Source organism: Rattus rattus, chromosome 4, assembly GCF_011064425.1.
Source record: "Rattus rattus isolate New Zealand chromosome 4, Rrattus_CSIRO_v1, whole genome shotgun sequence".
NCBI lineage: Eukaryota > Metazoa > Chordata > Mammalia > Rodentia > Muridae > Rattus > Rattus rattus.
In genome coordinates, this window is record NC_046157.1 from 83,133,886 (window position 1) to 83,158,330 (window position 24,445).

A 24,445-nucleotide genomic window follows, 5' to 3' on the forward strand; every position below is an offset into this window, starting at 1 on the left:
TTGGAACTGGAGTTAAGCTCACTTTCTTACAAATCCCTTGATACAAAGGAGAAAGGCCCGAAGGCCTTATTTAGGTGAGTCCTAAAAAAACCAACTAGACAGGACCTAGCAGGTTCTGTGCTTGACAGTGTAGGCACGTGTGTGCCAGTGTGCATTTTTACTTGATGAGTCTCTCTGGCACAGCCTGTCCTAGAATTACTAGCCAAGGCTGGCCCTGAACTTGTGAACCAGCTGCGTCACAAGCGTATGCCATGCCGTACTCTTGGGGACCTTAAGCTGAAACCTGGTGTATCCCACACCACAAAGGAGCAGAACTCTGGTGAAGTCACACTGCGACCAGGCCTTGTCCTCAGAAGTGACTTGCTGGACCCTGAGACTGCCATATAGCAGCAGTGTGATACCATCACTTTACTGGGGAGCTTCGGATCGGACTCAGGCCTTGCCATGCAAGGTGGGTGGTTTCACCCCCGAGCTGCATCCCCAGTGTTTCCTACTAGAGGAAACAGCTAAAGATGCTGTTTCTCCAGCAGCCTTTAAGTCCCTGAGACCTTCCCAGATCCTCAGGCACAGTCAAAGAGGGTTAAGTGGCCTCGTGTGCATGCGTGTGAGTGTGTGTGAGTGTGTGTGTGATGATAGGGAAAATGAAAGTGTATCTGTCCTAAGCTGTCTGGTTTTCAGATTATCCACCCAATCCTTTTGTATGCCCAGGCAAGCCATTGGTACGTTACAAGACTTCCATCTCAAAAACCCCAAAGTGGGTCTGGCATGGCGGATTATATCTGGGAGATCCTTAGAAAGCACAGGCCAGCCTGGGCTACGTAGTAAGACCATGTTTCAAGACAAAATTGGCCAGCAAGATGGCTCAGTGGTCGATTTCCCCTACCATTGAGTTACTGGTACATCTTTCTCACCCTCACAAGTGTGACCCTGCCTCACGGTTCCTTGTCTCGCCCTCAAGCCATTGGTAAACAGATTTGCTCACAGCACATCAACTGGCCAGGTGATTATTTTCTTTTAGCTTAAGGTAAAGAACAGACTCCTTTTTGTGAAGAATGCATCTTTTAGTTGAGTGTGGCCGTGCATCATCTCAGCATTTAGGCAGAGGCAGGAGGATTGCTGTAAGCTCAGCCAACTACAGAGAGACCTTGCCTTCCTCCGAAAACAAAAGAAAAACCTGTATGTAGCTTCACACTTACTCACCTGTAATCCCAGCATTAAGGAGGCTGAGGCAGGGTCACCAGGAGTCCCAGATCTACACATTCAGGCCCTTTCTAAAGAAGAGAATTTAAAAAGTCTGGCCTGGGGGGTTTAGCCCAGTGGAACAGCGCTCAGCACTCAGGTTAAGACACACCGGGTCCGCTGCATCCTCTTCCTCAACATCTTTTTTTTTTTTTTTTTTTTTTTTTTTTTTTTTTTTTTTTTTGGGTCTAAACATCTCTAACCTGTCTACCCTCACAAAAACATTCTACTGGGCGTGGGGAGAGACCCTACCCTCATAGAGGTGCTTGCTTTTGTTTTCTCGGAAAGAAAGTTCAAAGGGCAGGTGCTGCTTCATTCAAGAAGATGATTTTTGTTTTTATCAGGAGTCTGGGCTAGCCTGGGATTTACCATGAAGCCAACAGTACTTTCAGATTTCGTGGAATTCCCCCTGCCCCAGCCTGTCAACATGCCCGCCATGCCCTGGTTAATCACCCTTCCTTTCCTTTCTTGATGTTTGGGTGGTTCTCACTCTGTGGCACAGGCTGGCCCTTGAACTCCTGAGCTCACGTGATTTCCTGCCTCAGCTTCCTCCGTAGTGGAGACTAGGTGTGCCAGAAGTCTATCAGGTACAGTGGCTCATACCTATAACCCCAGCCTCCTGGAAGCGGAGCCAAGAGCCTTGCTTTCAAAGCTATAGTATACAGTATCAGGACGGCCAGAGCTACATAGTAAAACTGTCCAAACAGTGGCTCTCAACCGGTGGGTCACAACCCCTTTGGGGTCATATTAAAATCCTGCATATCAGATAATTACATTACGATTCATAACAGTAGCAAAGTTACAGGTTTGAAGCAGCAACGGATACTATTAAAGTTGGGGGTCACCACGACAGGAGGAGCTGTGTTATAAAGTATCACAGCGTTAGGAAGGTTAGGAAGCACGGGTCTAAAACAGCAAATGGGCCAGCAAGACGGTTCAAAAGGCAAAGTAGCTTGCTGCCAAGCCTGATGACCTGAGTGTGAATTCTGGAACCAACATGATAGGAGAGAACTGAGTTTCACCTGCTTTCTTCTGAACACAGACACATTTTTTGTTGTTGTTGATGCTTTTTGAGACAAGGTTTCTACGTAGCCCAGGCTATCCAGGAACTCACAGAGATCCAACTGCCTCTGCCTCCTGAGCGCTGGGATTAAAGATGTACATTTAGCTGGGTCGTGGATTCGCCTTTAAACCCAGCACTCGGAGGCAGAAGCAAGCTGATCTCTGGGAGTTCAAGGCCAGCCAGGACTACACAGAGAAACCCTGTCTCAAAAGCAAAAAGTACCTATCACTCGCTATACCTGGTTCCCCAATTTTTAAAACCTAAATAAATAAATGAAAATATACCACTTAAATTGTTCAGATGAGGGGCTGGAGAGATAGCTCAGCGGTTAAGAGCACTGACTGAGTTCAATTCCCAGCAACCACATGGTGGCTCACAACCATCTGTAATGGGATCTGGTGCCCTCTTCTGGCCTGCAGTCACATATGCAGGCAGAAAGCTATGCATAAAATAAATAAATCTTTAAAAAAAAAAAAAAAAAAAAAAAGATGTTCAGATGAGATTTGAAAGTCTAGGGTTGGTCGACACCTCTGTCTCCTGCGCAGGATACGTGTCTCTGTAATAGATCTCCGTAATAAACCTTGCCTTTGCTTATTACATCCAAAAAAAAAAAAAAAAAAGAATAGGGTTGATAGGTTTATCCCCCAAATGTTTTAATGCATGGCATCAGTTTTACTTGAAATTCCTAAATCCAGTCTCTCCTCTCTGCTCTTTGGACTGATGTAGCAGATTTGCCTTGAACTTTATGTAGCCTAGAACAACCTTGAACTCCAGCTTTTCTGTCCCCAGCTCCCAAGTACTGGACTTACAGCATGCACCGTCACACTCAGCCTTGAGACTCTTTCTGAGCCTGGTGTCAGAGACCTGTGTATTGGGACATTGAGTCCCGGAGCCTGAGCCTGGACAGAACCATTTGCAATTGCTCTGTGCTAACAAAAGTAAAAAAATGTGGGCTGGAGAAATAGGTCAGCCATTAAGAGCCCTATCTGCAGCTAGGGTGATGGATGCCTTTATTCCTAGCACTTGGGAGGCAGAGTCAGGCAGATCTCTGAGTTCCATGACAGCCTGGTCTACAGAGTGAGTTCTAGGACAGCCAGGGCTGCACAGAGAAACCCTGTCTCACAAACGAAATACAAACACAATAAACCCACTTGCTCCTCTGGAGGTTCAATATCCCAACACCTACTCAGTGGCTTACAACTGTAACTCCAGTTTCAGGGTGTCTGATGCTCTGTTCTGGTCTCCATGGATACCAGACATCTACAGGCATATATGAAGTCAAAACAACTATACACATTATAAAAAAGTTAGGTCATCGGGCTGGAGAGATGTTCAGTGGTTAAGAGCAATGATCACTCTTGCCAAGGTCCTGAGTTCAATTCCCAGCAACCACATGGTGACTCACAACCATCTGTAATGAGATCTGATGCCCTCTTCTGGTGTGTCTGAAGACAGTGACAGTGTACTCACATACATACAATAAATAAAATAAATAAAAATAAAAGGTCACGCAGTTGTAGTTGTTCTTCCATCTCTGGGGTTCTCCCTACATCAGAAAGGCTAGGGGAGGGAGGCGTCTCTGGGCTTCTCTTGCTGTAACTAATCTTTGTGGAGTTGGAAGTGTGGGGGCGAGGCTGGAAGGCTCCCCTCCCCCCATCTGCGTCTTTGGTCACACACATCTTCCAGAACCTGCTTTATCCCTGCTGGGATCTTGTCCTTGGTGGGGCAAAAAGAGTGAGCGGATGAACTAAATTGACCCCGGAGTTATGTGATGCCAGGCAGAGCTGGGACACTGAGTGACCTTCACTCCTGACCCTGAACTTCTCTCCCTGCCGGCGCCCCCATGGAAAGTAGGCTTACTAGGTTTCCCAGAGGGTTCTCCAATTCTTGAGCACAAATAATCCTCCTGTCTCAACCTTACTACACCAGGCTTTCAGAGAGTGCAGAGTGTATAACAGCCTGTGGGTTGGAAGGCCCAGGCTACCTTAGGAGGCACAAGCGGTGAGGTAGAGACTGATGCTATCACCTAGAGAGATACACGCCTATCTCCAGGTGTACTCCTGTACTTGGATGTTCGGCCATCTTTCTCAAAGCCTGATTAGTGGAGTGTTCCCTCCACTAAATGTTATGTGTGATACGTAGACAGCTTACTGTGCTGGGCATGGTCTAATTCTGCTTTGGGTGGATTTCAAAGTCGTCTTCCCTTTCTTACTTAGGTAGGGGTACTTTACTTTATTGGTTCCTCCTGGCCACCCTGGTGCGTCCTATCTGACCTATCTGACTATGGGAAAACCAGATCCAGGATTGCCAGGCTGAGCTATCCTCACCGCGGGGGCAGCCTGCCTGGCCCAGGGCCCAGCAGGGGCGTGTCCCTGCGCTCACCTGCCATTGGCCAGGTGGGGCCGCCCTGCCAGAGGACTATAAGTGCGTGCGGAGCTAGTGGCCTGAGAGCCAAGCGCCGTCAGGATGGTGGACAGCGTGTACCGTACCCGCTCCCTGGGGGTGGCGGCCGAAGGGATCCCCGACCAGTATGCGGATGGGGAGGCCGCACGTGTGTGGCAGCTGTACATCGGGGACACCCGCAGCCGTACTGCAGAGTACAAGGCGTGGTTGCTTGGGCTGCTGCGCCAGCACGGGTGCCACCGGGTGCTGGACGTGGCCTGTGGCACAGGGTGAGTCCAAACGAGCTGGCTTGACCAGGACTGCTGCACCACAGGAAGGCCAGTCAGGGCAGCCTTTGTGGGCTGGAGCCTGGCAGGCAGTACTAGGGGGTCAAGAGTCCTTGCTCATCGGGGTAGAATGGACATGGTGAGAGCATCTGCCGAACCAGTGTGGGAAGGGGGCCAGGGAGACTCAGGACCAGGGTGTGAACAGAGAAGGGCTCATGGGACAGCAAAAGCCGAGCGTTGGGTCAAGCTGGATCCTTGGCTCCAGCGTTGTTCCTCCTGCGATGGCCTCTGGCAGTGTGAACAGAACATTTGTGGCACGTTTGCACAGCCAAGAGCTGTGCCAGGAGTTTGGGTACATGTGTTGCAAACTGTAACAAAACCCCATGAGGTAAGTAGTGGTTTTCAACCAGTATTAAAGAAACTCATTTCCAAGAGGTAAAAGGCCTCCATTTGGTGGAGAGGATATAGACCAGGATAGTGTCTGACCCATGCTCCAAAGTCAACACAGGACACACAGAGACACCTCTGACTGAGAGAACTTCCAGGAGCACCAGCATGCCAGGTTCTCAACTGCAAGGTCATCATCGCCTGTAACTCCATCCCAGGGGAAGTCAGCGCCCCCTCCTGGCCATGCAGGGCACTGCACTCACCTGTACACAGAGATAACATTGAAAACTTAAAAAAAAAATGTTGCATGGCAGCAATGGTGGCACCTATCTTTAATTCCAGCACTTGGGGGAGCCTAAATAGGTGGGTCTCTGTGAGTTCCAGGCCATCCAGGGCTACATAATGAGACACTATCTCTAACAAGAGGGGCCTGGGGAGATGGCTTATGTTCTTATAGATGACCCAAGTTCGGTGTCAACACGCTCCCCTGGCTTCTGCACACACGAGGCACACACATGATGGACGTATTCAGGCTAGACACATAAAGTTAAAGTTTGATTTTTTTTTTGAAACATTGTCTCTCTTTGTAGCCCCAGCTGTCCCAGAACTCATTATTTAAATCAGGCTAAAAACCCTTTCAAAAACTTGCTACCTGAAAGGGATATTCTTAAGGGGTCGTCTGAGGTCAGTGTAGATGGCCTGGGACAGGAAGCAGAGGAATGGACGGACTCTGGAATGTTATGTCTGGGGAAACGTCATGCACATTTGGGTCCCCAGGCCCCTCTGACTGGGCCTCTCAGTCCCTGGTCTCTGACCTCATCCAGAGTGGACTCGATTATGCTGGTGGAAGAGGGCTTTAGCGTCACGAGTGTGGATGCCAGCGACAAGATGCTGAAATACGCACTGAAGGAGCGCTGGAACCGGAGGAAGGAGCCAGCCTTTGACAAGTGGGGTACGTCTGTCCAGCCATGCCCCTGGGGCATGCATCTCCAGGGCCACTCTTCTGTCTGCCCTAGCTCTTTCATGCAGGGTGGGCTGGCTGGTTTTCCTCAGGGCATGGTGCAGTTCCTGTGACCTTCCTAAAAAGGGAGGCTTTGACATCAGAGTGGGATTCCAGGTGCCAAGAGCAGGTTTGTGGCATTTTTGGTGCTAGGGTTTGAACTTGGGCATGAAGTGGACAGGTGACCACTGGGCGACACGGCTAGCATTCTTTATATTTTTCCCGTGCTGCCTGGGCTGGCTGGGCTGGGTTCAGGTGATGCGTCTGTCTCGGTTTCCCATCCTGCAGGGTCCAGAGGTGTACACATAATACACTGGACCTGCACTGTTTACGGCATCCTCTCTCTCCTCCGTACAAAAGCCCGAGTGGAGAGCTGGCTTTTCCAACAATGGCTCTCTCCCATGTCACCCTCCTTGTCCCTAATGAATCCCCGAGAGTCTCTGGGTGGAGGTGGTTGCTTCTGTGCTGTGCTATAACTCCGAACTCCTCCCCTGGCCTCTAGTCATTGAAGAAGCCAACTGGTTGACTCTGGACAAAGATGTGCCAGCAGGAGGTGGCTTTGATGCTGTCATCTGCCTTGGGAACAGTTTTGCTCACCTGCCGGACAGCAAAGGTAAGCTGGTGGCCTTGGCTGCGGCTCTTGTCCTCTTTAGTGCTGGCACTTGGCAGGGAGGTGGGAGGAAGAGAGGTGCGGGTGCCCAAGCAGATGGTGTCTGTGGCCCTGCCTGGCACCCAGGTGACCAGAGTGAGCACCGGCTGGCGCTAAAGAACATCGCAAGCATGGTGCGGCCCGGGGGCCTGCTGGTCATCGACCACCGCAACTACGACTACATCCTCAGCACGGGCTGTGCACCCCCAGGGAAGAACATCTACTATAAGGTTGGGCTGGTCCCCAGTGGGACGGGAGCTGGAGAAGTCCCATGGTGGACTAATGGAAGCTAATGCAGCTGATGCCACTGCCCTCAGAGTGACCTGACCAAGGACATTACGACGTCAGTGCTGACAGTAAACAACAAAGCCCACATGGTAACCCTGGACTACACAGTGCAGGTGCCAGGCGCTGGTAGAGATGGCGCTCCTGGCTTCAGGTATGGCATGATTTGGCGGGAGAGGTGGTGGTGGGGGAGACGTGAGGCCAGCAGCCCTCATTATTTGGCTGGGGGCCCTGTTGCAGTAAGTTTCGGCTCTCTTACTACCCACACTGTTTGGCGTCTTTCACGGAGTTGGTCCAAGAAGCCTTTGGGGGCAGGTGCCAGCACAGCGTCCTGGGTGACTTCAAGCCTTACAGGCCGGGCCAGGACTACGTTCCCTGCTACTTCATCCACGTGCTCAAGAAGACAGGCTGAGTTTGGCTCCGGCTCCCACCCTAAGACCATCGCCTACCACAGATATTGCAGAGATGTGGGGGGCAGGCAAACAGGGAGTCGACAATACAGCCTTCCCTTGCCAATCCTGTGCCCTGTGTTTCTTTCAGAAGTAACGTGGCGTTCATCCCACCTTCCCTAGACCTTTCTCTTCCCATAACCTTGGCATTTGCACCGCAACCTCTCACAAGACCAGCAGGGGGCAGTATACACTTTATTTTCTGTCTGAGAACTGGGGCCTTGATGCCCATTCCAGGCTGCCACGCCTCCAAGCTGCCAGCCCTGCCTCTTCTCCTGGGCACAAGGGCCTCCCACTAGGGATCTCAGGGTATCTCCTGGAGGGAGGCAGCCTTCAGGTGGCAGGTGGCAGGTACCTCCAGCCAGGTGGGCTTTTGCAGGCGGCAGGAAGCTCCTAGCAGGCAGCAAACTTGCGTTGGATACGCTTGTATCGCAGCAGCTCCTGCTCGCTGACTGAGGGCTGCAGCCGGGCTGCGGCCTGCAACAGGTCCTCCATGGTGAGCAACAGTGCTGAGCTTCGCGGCTCCAACCCTGAAGGGTGGTGAGGAACAGTGAGGCCAGAGCCCTGACCCCAGCTGTAATCTATGCCTAGGTAGGAGAGCAACCTGGGGAGGTGCCTCCTGCTCGGCCGTTCCTCTGGAATTCCAGGACTGTCTCCCCTAGTTTCTTGGTTCCCATCTAGTGCTGCCAAGGGCTCACCTTCCTCTAGGTCTCGGACCCTGCGTTTGAGGGCGGTCATCATGGCGTCAGAGCAGAGAGAATAGAGGTCTGCGCCGGTCAGCTGAGGCGGGCAGCAATCCAGCACATTCATCAGGCTCACAGAGGCCTCCAGCTTGAACCTATCACACCCACACCAGAAATGTTAAAGCTGGCCTCACCCTCAGAAGGCACACTGACTGGCACACATCCCCCTAACCATCCCAAGCCCCGCCCCAGCTCTGACAGAGCCCCGCCCCAGCTCTCTGACAGAGCCCCGCCCCAGCTCTCTGACAGAGCCCCGCCCCAGCTCTCTGACAGAGCATACTTTCGTGTGATGGCGCTCAGAACGCGCAGCTGGGAGGCCCGGTCTTCACTTGCTCCTACAAACACCAGCTTGTCAAATCTTCAGAGAGATAGAAACAGCAAGTGTCAGGGCCACCACATGGGAGGTGAAGGAAGCACAGGATAGAGGTAGGAAAAAGGTCCAGGATGCCCACCTGCCAGGCCGCAGAAGGGCAGGATCCAGGAGGTCTGGTCTGTTGGTGGCTCCGATCACAAACACATCCTGAGTGCTATGAAGCCCGTCCAGCTCAGCTAAGAGCTGAGACACAACTCTGTACGGGAGGGGGAGGCAAAGGCCAGAGAGTCCTTGCTGTGCCTTCAGACTAAGGTGCCTTGCCGAGCCCTGCCCCACGTCCCTCCCCACACAGGTGAGCCTCCTCAAAGCTCCCATGTGTTTTTGGCCTCCCTTCTAACTCTGAACCGGAAGAGCAGAACTCCTATCTTAGAGGCCTGATCTGGACACTGATGTGACTAATCTCACGTTCCTCCCTTCTGGGATCCCAGACTCCGTTACCGGCCGAACCCCTGACCTGTCCATCACACCTCCAGAGTCTCCACTCCGTCCTCGGCTCGGAGCTAAGGAGTCCAGTTCATCAAAGAAGATGATGCACGGGGCAGCAGCCCGGGCCCTGGCAAACACTGAGAAAGAGGCTTGAAGTCAGGGGAGGAGGATGGCAAGCGGGCCTGACTTCCATTCCACCCAGACAGTTGCCCAGCTGGGCCGACCGTGAGCAGCAGCTGGGGGAGATGGAGGCACAAGGCTGCTGGAGTTGGGGAAGGGCCCGAGGCTGCCTCTCCCTGCTTACTCACCTTCCCGAACATTCTCCTCACTTTGGCCCACATACATGTTGATGAGTTCTGGTCCCTTTACACTGAGCAGAAGAATGAGCAAGTGAGACCCATCAGACATGCACAAGACCGTTGTCCTCCCCCTCCCCACTTGCCACAGCTCCCCCCACCCCCACCAGTTATACCCCCCACCCACTACATCTTCCCCTCCCTCCACCTGCTGCAACCCCCTCACTGTTACAGCCCCCTCCATACCTATTACAGCTCCCCTCCCCCCCAACACCTACTATAGCTCCCCTCCCCCACACACTTACTACAGCTCCCCTCCCCCACACCTGCGGGAGCTCCCAGCCTCCCACCTTCTGTAGGAGCCCTGCCAACCTGAGGAAGGTGAGGCTGCACTCAGTGGCTACCGCCTTGGCCAGCGGGGTCTTGCCAGTGCCTGGGGGCCCATGGAGCAGAAGGCCTGATCGTCTTAGGCCCAGGCTTAGCAGCTCAGGGTGTTCCAGAGGCAGCTGGATGGTCTCCAGGATCTCCTTCTTCACATCCTGCAGCCCGCCCACATCGTGCCAGGACACTGAAGGGATCTAGGAGACAGAGCAGTGGTTAGGGATGTGCAAGGAGAGAGAGCTCTGGCCCCGCCTCCAAGGGCCTGGACTCTCACCTTGGGCGCTCCCACTGCTTGGGAGTGAGCCGTTTGCAGTTGATCTAACGCCTGCCCGAAGTCCTCGGCCAACAGGGGAAAGCCAGCGGCACACAGCTCCCCCTCATCCTCCTCACTCATCGCTAAGCTACAAGGAGAAACTCGGGCTGGGCTCACAGATGCAACCCAGCATCCGGGAGGTTGAGGCTAGAGATATTTAAGAGTTCCAGGCTGTGCCTCTGATCCCAGCACTCATGCGGCAGAGGCAGATGGAACTCAGGAATAGCTTGGTCTACACAGTGAGTCCAGGCCAGCCAAGACTACATGGTGAGCCCCGGCCTTAAGGAAAAGAGGACCAGGCCAACCAGGCTATGGATTAAGACTCACAAACCACAGAGAGAAGCCTCTCTGCTGGGCTCCACTGCCTTCTCCCCACCTTCCCAGGCACCTGTGACGAGTTTGTCTTACCCTGCAGCTTTGATCCTGGTGCAGGCTGCCCGGCTGGCATGGGTCAGAAGGGCATAGAGGTCCCCTACCACAAAGCCCTAGGGAGTTACACAAAAGGACACATGGGTAGGGCATAGGAGGCGGAGCCCGGGTCTGGCCTCCAGCTGGAGCAGAGGCTTTGGTGATTTCCGGTCTCATGGGGCAGCAGAAACAAAGTCCTGTGTGTGATCTCCCGGAGTCAAGGCCCCTGTAGGTACTCACCGCACAGCGCCGTGCCACCTGTGACAGGTTAACCTCCTGGCCCAAGGGAAGATGGGCCGTGAGGGCCTGCAGGACACTGAGCCGCTGACTCTCAGACAACACTGGCACCTCCAGCTCATGAGGAAATGCCGTCCGCACATCGGTGGGCAGGTCCTGGACATGGCTTGTAGTGGCCACCACCATGAGAGGAGGGCACCTGCAGACCGGGAAGTGGGCAGGGTGTAAGAGCATGGCTGGCAGCTTCTGAGTTTGGCGCACAGGAATGGGCAGGGTTGGTGTCAAGATTGGGTAGGGATAAGCATCCACCAGTGTTCCACCATTCTCCCTTGATGGTGGGATACCGTTAAGGGGGACTCTGCTTCACACAGAAGCTCACTGAGGACAAAGGCTTCAACCTAGTGTTTCCTTCAAAATGCTAGACCGCACCCTCCTACCTCTGGACACTCCTCTAAGAGTTGGCCCCAAGGACGGGTAGCTGAGATTTCTGAGAAGCTAGCAGGGTGTGAGGAATTGGGGAATGGAGGACTGAAAGGGGGGTTTCCTCTTCAGAAGCTGCCTGCTCTCTAAGTACCTGCTCAGAGGGTCCTCATCAAGGAGGAGGTGACGCAGTGTAGCCACAACGCGGGCATCCTCGCCCAGCCCATCTCGGTCCCGGCCCAGAAGGTCCAGGGCTGTCAGCAGGAGGACTGCAGGCCTGCAGCAGCGGGCCCGGGAGAAGGTGGTCTGCAGCTTCGTCTCCACAGCCCTACTGCTGTCTGCACAGAGGCTGGAGCAAGGCACCTGGGGAGAGACCAGATGGCTCTGTAGGAAGGGACAGGTCTAACGGGGCAGAGAGGTGGGAGGAGTCAAAAGACGCAGGCCATCTTTCCTCTGTAGAGCAGGGATGGGGGAAGAGGTACACTGGCCAAGCGGAAGCTTTTGTTTACCCTGTCCATTGCTCAGAATGTGCAGCCTTGAAACCCCTCCGTCCTCAAGGGACCTCTGAGGAGCTGAGCACCAGTGGGGCTACATGGGACCACTGGGTTGAAGCGTTAGAGCTGCTGGATGGCGATGAGGGAGCACAGAGGGAGAGGGAGGAAGGCAGACTCTGAGCTTGGCAGAAGTGGCCGGGGTTGCTCCAGGGGACTTTACCTTCAGCAGATGGAGCCCGAGGCGACTGCATGTAGCTGTGACCGCGGTGGTCTTCCCGCTGCCTGGGGGACCCTGCAGGAGCACACAGCTGGTTCCTGTGAGCAGTGTTCCTCTGCCATGAGAGAACAGATACTGTCTCCCACTTTCTGCCCAGTCACACAGGGAGCCCTGGATCTCATAAGCATCCCGTTTGTCCTCGTGCCTCGCTAACCCCAACCGGGGAGTCTCCTCACTCTGAGGCCTTGTCTCACACCACCCCTGGTTCCCCGGCTGAAGCTCTGAGGGCATTTTGCACTCGCAGACCACCGAGCCTTAGTGAAGCCCGACTTGATAGGTTTGGTCTGAAGAGCATATGGGGGTGGGGTCTGGATTTGGACCACTGGAGTGGGGTGCTATGTCCTGTGGGGGATGCAGTGGTAAAGGGCCAGGCTTGTGTAAGTGAGTAGCTTGTGGATTCCGACTCTGGGTGACCCCTGGAAGTTATTTCCCTGGATGCTGCTCTGCGGGCAGGGAAGCTCCGAGCAGGCCCTCCTCAGGGCCTGGATCTACAGCTCCTGGTGTGGCCTCACTTACCCGGGCTGCAGATGAGGTTTCAGGACAGCACACAGCTCATTTACCAAGGCCTCCAGGCCTGGAGGAGACAAGCTGTCCCAGGGTGGGGACCTTCCTGAAGGCAGCGGAGGGACACGACTCAGGGTGGTACCAGCCTGTGAAAGTAGGAAGACGCCCGCCGAGGTTCTACGGTGCCCCAACCCCTTTGAAGCTCTCCTCCCACCCAAGGCCTTACCAGGTATAAAGAGGTGTGTGTGGTATCGGCCAGGAAGGCACTGGCTGGCCCATCTGGGGCTTCTCCAACCGTTTTCTTCACTTTGAAAAACACCTCCCGCCACCTGTAAGAGAGGGTCAGTGAAGCCAAGACCGAGAGTCTACATCTGCACCTCTCTGAGAGCGGGAGGCTTTCCCACAGAGGACCAAATTAGGAGCAGCACAGGTCAGTGCCCTGAGAATGAGGAGACAGGGCGGGGTGCTCGGTAGGGAGGAAATGGGGATGCATAAGGGCAAGCCCCTCGCTACAACCATCAAGTAACCCAGGGAGGGCTTCTCTCCAGGCATAGAGCCTAGCTACCTACTCCAAAAGTCGAAGCCACTGTCATTAAGCACGGCAACCTATGGCCATTGCCCTTGACTTTGGAACAGTCTGTCCTTTCTACAGATCTGCACCCAGGTCCCAGATCTCGGACACAAGTGTCCCTCGATTTTAACTCAATAATCCAACAAAGTCTTAACGTTAGATTCTTTTTTGTCCTTTTAATTTAAGATGTCTATGAGTATGCTATAGCTGTCTTCAGACACACAAGAAGAGGGCATCGGATTCCATTAGAGAAGGTTGTGAGCCACCATGTGGTTGTTGGGAATTGAACTCAGGATCTCTGGAAGAGCATTCAGTGTTCCCAACCTCTGAGCCATCTCTCTAGCCCTAAAGTTAGATTCCTTAATCATGGCATCTAACTCTATTTCTGGGGAGGCTGAGGCAGAAAGGTTGTAAGACAGAGCAGGCTGGCCTACAGAGTGAGTTCCAGGACAGCCAGGGCTACACAGATAAACCCTGTCCCAAAATGAAAAATAAAATATAAATGGTAATACTATTAAGCATTACTTCATCCTTTGAAGGAAAAAGACCACGCAGACCCTAGGTTCATCCCCATTCTGTCTGATGGGTGTGGGGTGTGACTCTGTATTTTATGCAATCTGGAGGCAGAGCCAGTAAGCACTAAGCAGTAGCACTGAGAGTCAGAGTTATTTAAGCTGCTAACTGCGAAGACGGTAAGCACAGATAGCAGCCGGCAACCCAATCTCCTAGAGACATCACTGAATCTTCCTTCGATTCCTAGGCCGTGAGACACAGTGAAACAGAGTATACTGTAGGCCTCTCTAAGACCCACTGGGGTGCAAACCCCCTTACCTAAAACGTCTTACACCTGCCAAGCTGCTCACGGGCAGCCAAGGCGGCTTCAAGGTAGAGGAAGGTTACAGAAGGTAGAGGAAGGTGTTACAAGATTCTTCTAAGGGTGGCTGGGGACTGGCTCAGCTGGTGAAGTCCTACCCAAAAAGTATAAAGACCAGAGTTCAGAGCCCTAGAACTACCATAATCCCAGCAAGCACAGGAGGAGGAGACAGGGAATCACCATGCAAGCTGCCTACACAGAGCTCCAGGTGCAGTGAGAGACCCTGCCTCAAAATAAAGACAGAGCAACTGAAGACATCTGAGGTCCGTCCTGGGGGCTCGTGCTCATGAACCCAAACAAGTTTCCTCTGAGCTATTCCGGTTGGCCGTGGCTGTGGTTAAAAACTACAATGTAGGGGTTGGGGATTTAGCTCAGTGGTAGAGCGCTTGCCTAGCAAGCGTAAGGCCCTGGGTTCGGTCCCCAGCTCCAAAAAAAGAAGAAAAAAAAAAAAAAAAAACAAACCTACAATGTAAGGGTAAAGACGCACTGTGTCTGAAGCCCAGAGCTTGGTGTGTGCCAGGTGAACGCTGAGTTTGAGCCGCGCTCTGGTGGCTCAGAAAACCGCACCTCACTGTAGCTTAGGTAGGGTACAGCCTCACATCTCTGTCACGCCAAGCATCTCGTTGGGACATTTTGGAAGCACTGCATGGGAAAGCAACGAGGGGTGGCTCTGTGGGGAGTTAGGGAGGGACCATCGTCTTCAGTGGGGGTTGTTGCTCCACTTCAGGGAGCACAAAGGCCAGATCTAACCCTACCAGAGCCCTCCCGAGGGGGCAGGGGCCTGGGGTCAGGCAGGCGGGGCACACGGAGGAGCTCATGGCTCCCACATAGCTTTGGTTCATGAAGTGAGTACAGAGAAGGCTGAAGAGGGTCCATGATGGGATGCCTTTCTAGGGAATATGAGATCTCTGGGCTTCCTTTATCAAGCCTGAGTGGCCTAAACATTTATATCTGCCCTTGGACTCACCTGCTTGCTGTCCCCACCCTGCTGTCCTGAGGACCCACTCAGCACCCGGGGCAGGCAGGTTTCTAGTGCTGGGCCAGCAGCAGTGCAGAAAGTGAGAAAATGGCCTGCTGTGTCTCAGAATGTGCGACCACCTGTTTTCCTTCTAAGTACTAAGTGTGGGTGGTCTGCAGGTCTTCTACAGGAAACCAGGTCGGGGGCTGTGGGTACAATGACTGCCTAGCTCCTAAAAATCCCAGGACTCGGGAGGTAGAAGCAGGAAGACAGAAGTTCAAGGCCACCATTCACACACAGATTTTGAGGTTAGCCTGGGCTAAAGAAAGAAAAGAAGGAAGGAAGGAAGGAAGGAAGGAAGGAAGGAAGGAAAAATCAACCCAAGTCAGGCTGGGTACAGTGGTGTACACCTTCAATCCCAGAATTTGGGAGACAGAGGCAGTTGGGTATCTGTAATCTCTAGGCCAGCCGGGGCTATGTAGTGAGACTCCTTCTCAGAACGAAACAACTAAGTCAGGCATGGTAATCTTAGTGCCCAGGAGGCTGGGCCTGGAGAATGACTCCAAGTTAAAGGTCATTTGGGGTTTTGTAGTGAGTTTGAGGCCACCCTGAGCTACACAGTTAAGACCCTGACTCACAAAAATGCAGCACCAGCTCTTAGGCATTTGTTAAACAAGAGACAGAGGCAGGAGACTGTTCATTGCCAGCCTGGATGCCAGGCTCCTGGTGTGGACTAGGGTTACTAACATCTCAAACAGAAGTGGAGGACAGCAGGATGGCTCAGCAGGTAAGGTCCTTACTGCCAAGTCCAATGACCTGTTTTATTCCCAAGACCCGTAAGGTAGAAGGCGGGACCCTTCTGAGAGTCATCTTGACCTCCACAAGTAGCACACGCACATGCCCTCTTGAATACACACAAACAAGGTAAACGTAAAAGAAAAAGAAGAAAAAACACTACAGGAAACTGCTCTAGAGAAGACAGGACTACAGCCTGGGGTAGTTACATTTTCTTTCCTTCATAGAAGGCCAAAGTAGTCTAAGTTCTTTTCCCAAGGTCAGGTTGGCTTTGAATTTATCATGAAGCTGTCCTTGAACTCATGATCTAACTACCTCCGCCTCCCAAGTGTTGCAATTACAGACGTCCACCATGCCCAGCTTGTGTGTTGGAGCTTGAATCCAGTGCCAAGCAGGCCAAGTGTTCCACACTTTGCTGCTGCATCTTGGGCTCCGCTGAAGTGTTGTTTACTCTGTGTTGCGTGTTTGTGTGACAGGAATCAAATATAGGCCCCCCCCACCCCATGCATATCTCAGTCACAGGCAGTGATTCTTAACCTGTCTGTGGTTACGTCCATCTGGGGACCAGAAAGTGCTTTTCTCTCTCTCTCCAGCACTAACAAGATATCCTTTCACACAAAATTATTACATACAACTTGTGGAGAGAAGACATGGAGAGAAGACTGTGGAATTACACTCAGGTTCCGAGTGAATGAGGACTATAGATGAGGTGACAGCAGCATACCTGGGCAGTCTCTCCACGCTTCCTTCCAGGATCTCAACTTGCCCAGCCGTTGACACACACAGAACATCCCCCTCCTGGACCACCCTGCAACACACAGTGGTCTCCGTCAGCTCACAGCAGGAGTCAGGAGTGTGTCCCCGACACCTCTGGGCCTCCTTCCAATGAGAAGCCCCACAACTTCCCAGGCAATGTTTTAGGGAACAATTAAGACTTAGAGCATGGGAGGCTGGAGAGGTGGCTCAGTGGTTAAGAGCACTGACTGCTCTTCCAAAGGTCCTGAGTTCAATTCCCAGCAACCATATGATGTCTGTAATGGGGATCTGATGCCCTCTTCTGGTGTGTCTGAAGACAGTTCAGTGTATTCATACACATAAATCAAGCTTAAAAAGGAAAAAATAAAAAAGGAAACCAGAGCTGGAGAGGGCCTCCTGGCTCTCTTGGAGTTCTCTTTGACCAAACAGGCTTTTTTTTATTTCTTAGAATATCCCAATTGACCTCATGCTTACTCCAATGCTCTCTGCCACAACACTGCCTAGAATGTGACTTCTCTTAAGCAGAAGCTCTGGGTCCCTGGGTCTGAGACATGGGATGGGAGGCGGGGACAAGGTGAGGTGTTCTTTTCCACTCAGCTGACCTGGGCGTGTGGAAGTGCCGGTAGAGAACATGGTCATATTTCCCGTTGGCACCACAGTGAGGCGAGGGCAGAACTTCCGATGTGTAACTCTCAGAGCGAACGGAGGCCCAGGCAGTAGTGAGCAGCTTCCTTTGTCCTCAGCAGCAGTGGAGCCTTCCAGATACCTCTAGTGGAGAAAGGCACCGCCTTACAACCTCTAAGGAGTCGGGTTTTGTGCTCTTAGCAGCCAGTACTTGCTCCTGCCTTTGTCTCTGGTGAATCAAGGCTAGGGCCTGAGATAGGCAAACTGCAGACCCTTAGGGAACCAAAAGCACTCCTGACGTGTACCAAAGCTGCCTGGGAGGACAGGCTCTCTGGGCTTTTGATACTTGTCACCCCAAAGCCAGTGAGGGGCAGAAACAAAATGTATGTGTCTAAGTCCCGTTTTCTGTTTCTTGTTGGCAGTTTCATAGTCCAGACTGGTAGCTTTGTTGGTGGGAATGCTCTTGAGTTCCTAATCCTCCTGCCTCCACCTCCCAAGTGTTAGCATTACAGGTACGTGCCACCATGCTCTGCCTCTACAAGGTCTCTGAGCAGGCAGCTACACAACTGACACCAAGCGGTCTTTGGTGAAGGCACAGCTCTGGCTGTGGGAAAAAGATGGTTTTGTTGTCCCATTCTACAGCTCTGGTTGACCTTCAACCTAGTGATTTCCCTGTATCGGCTTCTCTGGAACTACAGATAGGAGCTACCCCAGCCAGCTCTGGACAGATCCTGACACCACTGAAAGGCTGGCTCAGCTGACTGACCGCTCTACCTCCCTTCTTCAGTCAGAAGGAAACCGTGCCCAGTGTTATTCTCATATGGGCATCTTGGTGGACGAGTTCGGTCGATATGGCTAGGGTGTTTGGTAAGTGCTCTTTCACTGAGCCACACCTAGGTCCGAACACCTCACAGTACTAACCGGTCACTCACCTAACAGATGTTTCTACACTGATGGGCGTGTGGGCATCTGAGGGAGGTTAAATCAACTCCAGAACTGGTGCAAACTAGTTAATTAATTTTAAGTGGCCACTGGCTTCCTTTCAAGCCAGCACCAAGCTAAACCATACATCTACATGATTAGAAACGAAACTGTAGCCGTCCCCCCACAAGCACAACTATATTTTTAAAAGTAAAGGCAGAAACCAAACACTTCCAGAACTTCTCTTAAATGTATTTAATAAGACATATTTGAACATGAGTACCAAAGATAACAAAGAGTCCTATCAAGGAATGTACAATATATGACTGAGGACTAGACTGTGTAATCATAAAAATAAGTTATATATTCTAACGAAGATGGAAAAAGCTAGAGGAAGAAGAAATGTTAGAGCTGTGCTTATGAAATCATGAAAGGATTTATGAAAGAGGTGCCGTTTTTCAGGTAGGCCTTTAAGTAAATTTATCAACTAAAGCTAGAACAGGAAGTCAGTCAAGGATAAACAGAAGGCAAAGGTACCAAGGTACTAATGTGGCAACCCAGTTACTGACTGACGGGGATCCTCACCTTTCACCTGAACACACGACAGTCTGATAATAGAAAATGAGTAAACAAGAAACTAAGAGACCTTAAATGCGAAGTCCAATTGTAAGGCACAGAGGGCCTACATTCTACAGCTTTAGCCTTCCAATTCAGTAAAGACAGGGAAGAGGGGAGAAAGAAAAGGAAGCATTCCTGACCTGAATTCTGAGCTCTCCCACTTCCAGGGGGTCACAGCCGAGATTAAAAGCTAGAGTGGCAGGCACAAACACCAGTCCGTCCGCGAGTGGCTCTCCCGGCTGCCCAGAGTTGGGTCCCAGTCTCTCGGACAGGTCCCAGCGAGGCTCTAAAACCTGTACTTGAGCCAAGTGCGGCTGGGAGGTGTTTGGTAACTCTCCGACTCGGGTCACCCATACCCATTCGCCCTGGAAGAGCCCGAGACTCCGGAGACAGCTCCGGCTCACACCTAGTGCATCTCCAGTCCCTCCCAGAACTCCTCGGAGCTGCCGGATTGAGTGGGAAACTGCAAAGGAGGAAACTACGGGCGGGGGTGGGGGATGGTTGTGGTCCCTACTCTCCGGGTCCACTTTGGTCCGTCCCCGGATCTCAGTTACAGCCAGCCGTGTCCCCGGGCCCAGCAACCCTTGCAAGGCCGGTCGCGTCTCCAACACTCGAGAACCGGGCACGGGTAGTGTCTCCCCGCGACGCACCAGCAGCGGCCCGACTCGAGGCCCAAGCCCAGGACCCGGAGACGTGCCAAGCAGCGCCCAGCCCAAGGCCGGAGGCCGCCGCACAGGCCGCGCTCGCACTCTCGCTCCGGGGCCCAGCGCTAGGACCCGCAGCAGCGTGCGGCTCACCAGCAGCGGCGGAGGCCCGGGCCCTCGCTGCTCGCACTGGGCGCCGGACCCTTCCACGGCCGCCACGAGCAGCGCGGGCCCCGCAGGACTTTCGCTCGCCGGCCGCAGCGCCAGCACCAGGCCTAGCCCCGTCACTGGCCACGGGCCCCCGGGCGGCAACAGCACCGCCAACGGTGGTGTCTCAGTCGGGAAGGGTTCTAGGACGCGCAATACAGCAAGCGCCATGGCGAGGGAGACTGGAGCAGCTCCACTTCCGGAAATAAGGAGCAGAGAAAGTCCCCGGCAGGAGAGGCGTTTCCGCTTCCGGTGGGAAAATGGGCGGGGTGTCGGAAGCCGAGTCGGGTCGCTAGGAAGACGTACTGTGTGGGGGCTGGTTCGATGGCCACCTCCGTTGTCGTCGACGCACGCGCCCTTTGACTCTGAGTGTAGGAGCTTTTACCTTTACAATTCGGTAGGGCAAGTAGCGTCCTCTCAGCCACCATGTCCCATAGCATGAACTCAATGTTTAACTGATCAAAAGTAATTGTGAAAAGTGGAAGGAGTCCATTTTCCTACGAAATCTTAATTTGTCCTGCTCAACGAAGGTTACCAGGAACGTTGTAGGAGGGAGTGGTAGGATAAAACTGCCCCAGACATGCTTATGCCTTTTGTAGTGGCTTATGTAGTGGCTGCTGACTGAATTAATGTCTGTGATTCATGTAGCCCGGTAGCTTGGTGTTACCACATCTCTTCCAACACACCCTACTTAAAGCCCATGTTCCAGTGCCTTGGGTCCTTCATGTTCTCTGTCTGTTCTTCTACTCTGACCAAACTTTAGGATTGAACAGTTTACCTATTCTCTCAAACCCGTTGCTCTACCCTAATAATCCTCGGAGAGCTATAGGAGAATGCTACAGGAAAGGAAAGGGTTGAAGGCTTCCGTGATGGGAACTGAGCCTTACTGTTTCTTAGATTTCGTCTTTGTCTTTACTGCTCCATTATATTCAGCGATAGGTCACTTTTTTTTTAATGATTTATTTTATTGTGCGTGCATTGCTGTTTTGCCTGCACGTATGTCCGTGTGAGGGTGTCAGATCCCCTGAAACTGGAGTTACAGACAATTGTGAGTGACGGGTGGATGCTGGGAATTGAACCCAGGTCTGCTGGTAGAGAAGTTAGTGCTCTTTAACAGCTGAGCCATCTCTCCAGCCCCCATTGGTCACCTTTCTAATTAACAGCTACAGAGTTTTTGTCAAATACATTTAATTAATATTGCGGCTATTCCCCTTTTCTGGACCTTGTATTTTCTTCCAGTTACTTCAGGCTGTTTCCTTTACAGTTGAACTTCTTGAGATAATCTTCAATTTTGTATAGTATACATTCTGGAAAACTCTGGACCTTAATATCAGAAAGTTGAGTATTGACTACATATATTAGGGTATCTTTATTCCTAGAAGATGAGAAAATGTTTAGATTTCTGATTATAGCTCCTGGAGATACCTTAGGTCATGAACCTGAAAGTGGCCTGGAGATGTAATTCAGTTGGTAGAGTGCTTGTCTGGTATGGGCGTTGCCCTGGGTTTGATCTCCAGCACTTTATAAAACCAAGTGGTTTTATAAACTCCTGTCTTCCTAGCACCAAGGTAGGTAGAGACAACAGCTCAGTGGTGAGTTTGGAGCCAGCCTAGGATATGTGAGAACTTGTGTCTACGGAATTGTCCATTCTCTTTTTGTCATGGGTTTTTTCTTCTTTTTGTACGTGCATGTATTCATGTGTATGCACATGTGTAATGGTACTTAATGCACATATGTGACAAAACTTTTCCTGGGGAGGAGAGTCAAGTCAAGTTTTCCCACCCCAGATGGAGATCCCATGACAAGCCAAAACATAAATAGGAATGTGGGGGAGGGGTTACTCAGGAGCAGAAATGACTCAAAGACAGCTGCATCACCAAAGCCCACCCCAGCATGGTGACAGCTCACAGAGCTGGGAACCTGGACACACTGCACAGCCTGCAGGCTGCTCAACAGTTAATCAGTAACCTTTCCAGGTGCCTCTGCTGGTCTATAAACCTCTTCCAGGCAACTGCTCTGGTCTAGAAGTCTTCTTTGCAGCCTGGCTTTACTTCTCTAAGAGGGATTTCTCAGCTTTTATGCTTACTCTCACAGGAAGGGGCCCCTTGCGTGAATCTAGTTGGTTTGAGGGACTTCCTGAAGCTCTTTTGAGTTGCTTGCCTTCCTGATTAATGAGCTTCCTGCAGGATAGGATGCTTTTATCTGGGAGGAAACTGTTAGAAAATACAATTTTCTTCAGTCATGGTGGCACAAGCCTTTTATCCCAGTACTCAAAAGGCAGAAGCAGGCAGATCTCTGAGTTTGAGGCCAGCCCGGTCTACAAATGGAGTCCAGGGCAGGCAGGGCTTGTTACACAGAGAAACCCTGTCTCAAAAAACCAAACTAAAACCCCAAAGGTTTCTTTTTGAAATTGCTGTCCACATTATTTATTTTGAGAGAGAGTGTTTCTCACTATAACCTAGAGTTAACTGATTTGGCTAGACTGGTGGGCCCCACAAACCTGAGGAATCCTTTGTCTCTGCCCTCAGTAAGGGGATTGTGGCTGAGTGGCACCACACCCAGGTCTTTACTTGGCCGCTAGAGATGGCCTAGCTCAGTAGCTCAGGCTCTCATGCTCTTGCAGCAGGTCTCGAGGATGAAGGTGGCCATCATATTTTCACAGGCCATCCTTTCTTCCTTCTCAGTTTCCTGAGGGGGGCTGCTCTTGAACTCACTGTAGAGCCAAGATTGGCTCTAGACTCCTGATCCATCTGTCTGCTTCCAACTCTCAAGTGTTGGAATTGTAAGTGCTCTACCATGCCTAGGTTTCTCTTGTTTTTTGTTTTTTTGTTTTTTGTGTTTTGTTGTTGTTGTTGTTGTTGTTGTTTTTGAGACAGGGTTTTGCTGTGTATCCCTGGATGGCCTTGAACTCGTGGCAATCCCACCTTGGCCTCTTGAGTTTGAGAATTATAGATGCCCACCATCATGCCTGGCTAAATTGGTGCTTACGTACACATATTTACTGGGGATTTAACCAGGGTCTTACAAATGCTTGGCAAGCACTGAGCTCCAATCCCAGTCCCTCATTTTTTACATTGCAAAACAGCATGCCAATAGGACTGCCCATGGTGGTACTGTAATACCAGCATTTTAGAGGCCCAGGAAAGAGAATTTCAAGTTCAAGAACAGCCTGAGGCGGGTTGGGGATTTAGCTCAGTGGTAGAGCGCTTGCCTAGCAAGTGCAAGGCCCTGGGTTCGGTCTCCAGCTCTGAAAAAAAGAAAAAAAAAAAAAAAAAAAAAGAACAGTCTGAGGTACATAGCAAGACCTGTAGGCCCTGGGGGCTTTGATTCATGTAGGAAAAAAAAAATCCCACTTGCACCCTAACTCTCTGTCTCTCTCTGTCTCTGTCTCTGTCTCTCTGTCTCTCTGTCTGTCTCTCTCTCTCTCTATATATATATACATATATACATACATATATACCCACACATATATATACATACATATATACACACACATATATACATACATTATACACATATATATATACATACATTATACACATATATATACATACATTATACACATATATATACATACATATATACATATATATATTTATATATATATATATCTGTCCCTTGCTTCCTAGAGGAACCAAGAACTGCAGGTCGAAAGAGTGTACACAGTCAGAAGCAAGTTTACACCTCAGGACTAGAGTGCGTCTTGAGGCTTTGGGTGTGGGCAAGGACATCTGTTGCTCAGTTCCATCTGAGGACAACTGCCTCAGTTACACTCATACGCATACGAATATCCACCAGCAAATAAACCCCTTTCCTCCCAGGCTGTTCACCCTGCAAATAATGGTAGAAACACAGCCCACTGTGTGTTGCCTTCAACCCATTGTTAGTCATAAAGCTAAAAGCTATTTCTGTCTGCAAGCCAGGATCCTATGCTTGCTGTCCTTACCCCATACTCACTCTCGAAGACACTATAGGCTCCTACTTGTCTGACGCTTCCCTGGCAAACATCACTGGACACCTCCTAGTTGCAAAATCAAGGTGTTATATTTGGTGCTTAGCATACTCTACCTGCCTCTGGCCAATCTTTACTACCTCGGCCATTGTGACACCAGTTCCCTCTAACCGTCTTTCATCACTTACGAGTCACCCTCAAACTCATCCTTTCCCTTACACTGTCTCCCCGAATCCAGTGACTCACCCAATCCTGTTGACTGTACATGTCTCCCAAGCCCATCCTCTTCTTCCTTCCGTTTTAAAAATCATTTATGTGCACATATGTGTCTGAGCCTGTGTATAGCACCTGTGTGCAGGTGCTCGTGGAGGCCAGAGGAAGGCGCCACAGACACCACCACTGCCACCTTCCCCACCCCCGACCGCCACCTTCCCACTCCCCGGAACACCTCCCCCCAGCAGCTGGAGTTACAGGGGGTTGTAAACCAGCTTATGTGGGTCTAGAAGAACAGCAAGTACTCATAAACACTGAGTCTTATTTTTCCTTTCCCATTCTGTTGTTGAAGTTTTAAAATTATGTGTATGTATGTATGTATGTATGTATGTATGTATGTATGTATGTTTATGTGTATCAGATCCCTTGGGTCTGGAGTTACAGGCAATTGTAAACTGGCTCATGTGGGTGCTGGGAACTGAATTCAGGTCTTTTGGAAGAGCGCCGTCTCCCCAGCCGCATCTTTTCCATCCTCACGGCTACTGCTCTTTGTGTAAGGATCATTGGCTATTTAATTGTTTCGTTATTTGTGCTGCTGGGGGGAACCCAAGGCCTCTTACCTGTGGAACAAACAGCCACAGGCTTATTTGTTACTTTTTAGTTCTGAGAGTTGGTTTTGTTGTTGTTTGTGGTGGCCAG

At 51.4% G+C, this 24,445-nt stretch overlaps 2 protein-coding genes across 2 annotated transcripts; one reads left to right on the plus strand and one right to left on the minus strand.

The window, feature by feature from the left end:
- Positions 1-4,735: 4,735 nt before the first annotated feature.
- Gnmt (glycine N-methyltransferase) lies at positions 4,736-7,808 on the plus strand. The gene is made up of 6 exons (XM_032900605.1): positions 4,736-4,974; positions 6,183-6,310; positions 6,861-6,971; positions 7,095-7,237; positions 7,325-7,446; positions 7,533-7,808. Exons 1-6 carry the CDS (start codon positions 4,769-4,771, stop codon positions 7,702-7,704), a joined length of 882 nt encoding a protein of 293 aa, XP_032756496.1. The 5' UTR covers positions 4,736-4,768; the 3' UTR covers positions 7,705-7,808.
- A 110-nt stretch (positions 7,809-7,918) lies between these two features.
- On the minus strand, positions 7,919-19,799 carry Pex6 (peroxisomal biogenesis factor 6). Its single transcript, XM_032900604.1, is given in 17 exon segments — positions 7,919-8,579; positions 8,765-8,842; positions 8,937-9,053; positions 9,312-9,420; positions 9,592-9,653; positions 9,952-10,157; positions 10,235-10,361; positions 10,682-10,758; positions 10,922-11,117; positions 11,493-11,701; positions 12,053-12,164; positions 12,626-12,759; positions 12,840-12,942; positions 16,536-16,619; positions 17,170-17,248; positions 17,251-17,335; positions 18,871-19,799. Coding segments are annotated over 17 exon segments (3,105 nt in total). The 5' UTR covers positions 19,753-19,799; the 3' UTR covers positions 7,919-8,134.
- Positions 19,800-24,445: the final 4,646 nt, after the last annotated feature.

What these genes read in the sequence shown, in the direction of transcription:
- Gnmt (XM_032900605.1), top strand. Translation starts at nt 4,769, where the DNA reads ATGGTGGACAGCGTGTACCGTACCCGCTCCCTGGGGGTGGCGGCCGAA. An exon ending in GCCAGCCTTTGACAAGTGGG is followed by an intron (nt 6,311 to 6,860) that starts GTACGTCTGTCC and finishes CCTGGCCTCTAG; the next exon opens with TCATTGAAGAAGCCAACTGG. An exon ending in GATGGCGCTCCTGGCTTCAG is followed by an intron (nt 7,447 to 7,532) that starts GTATGGCATGAT and finishes GCCCTGTTGCAG; the next exon opens with TAAGTTTCGGCTCTCTTACT.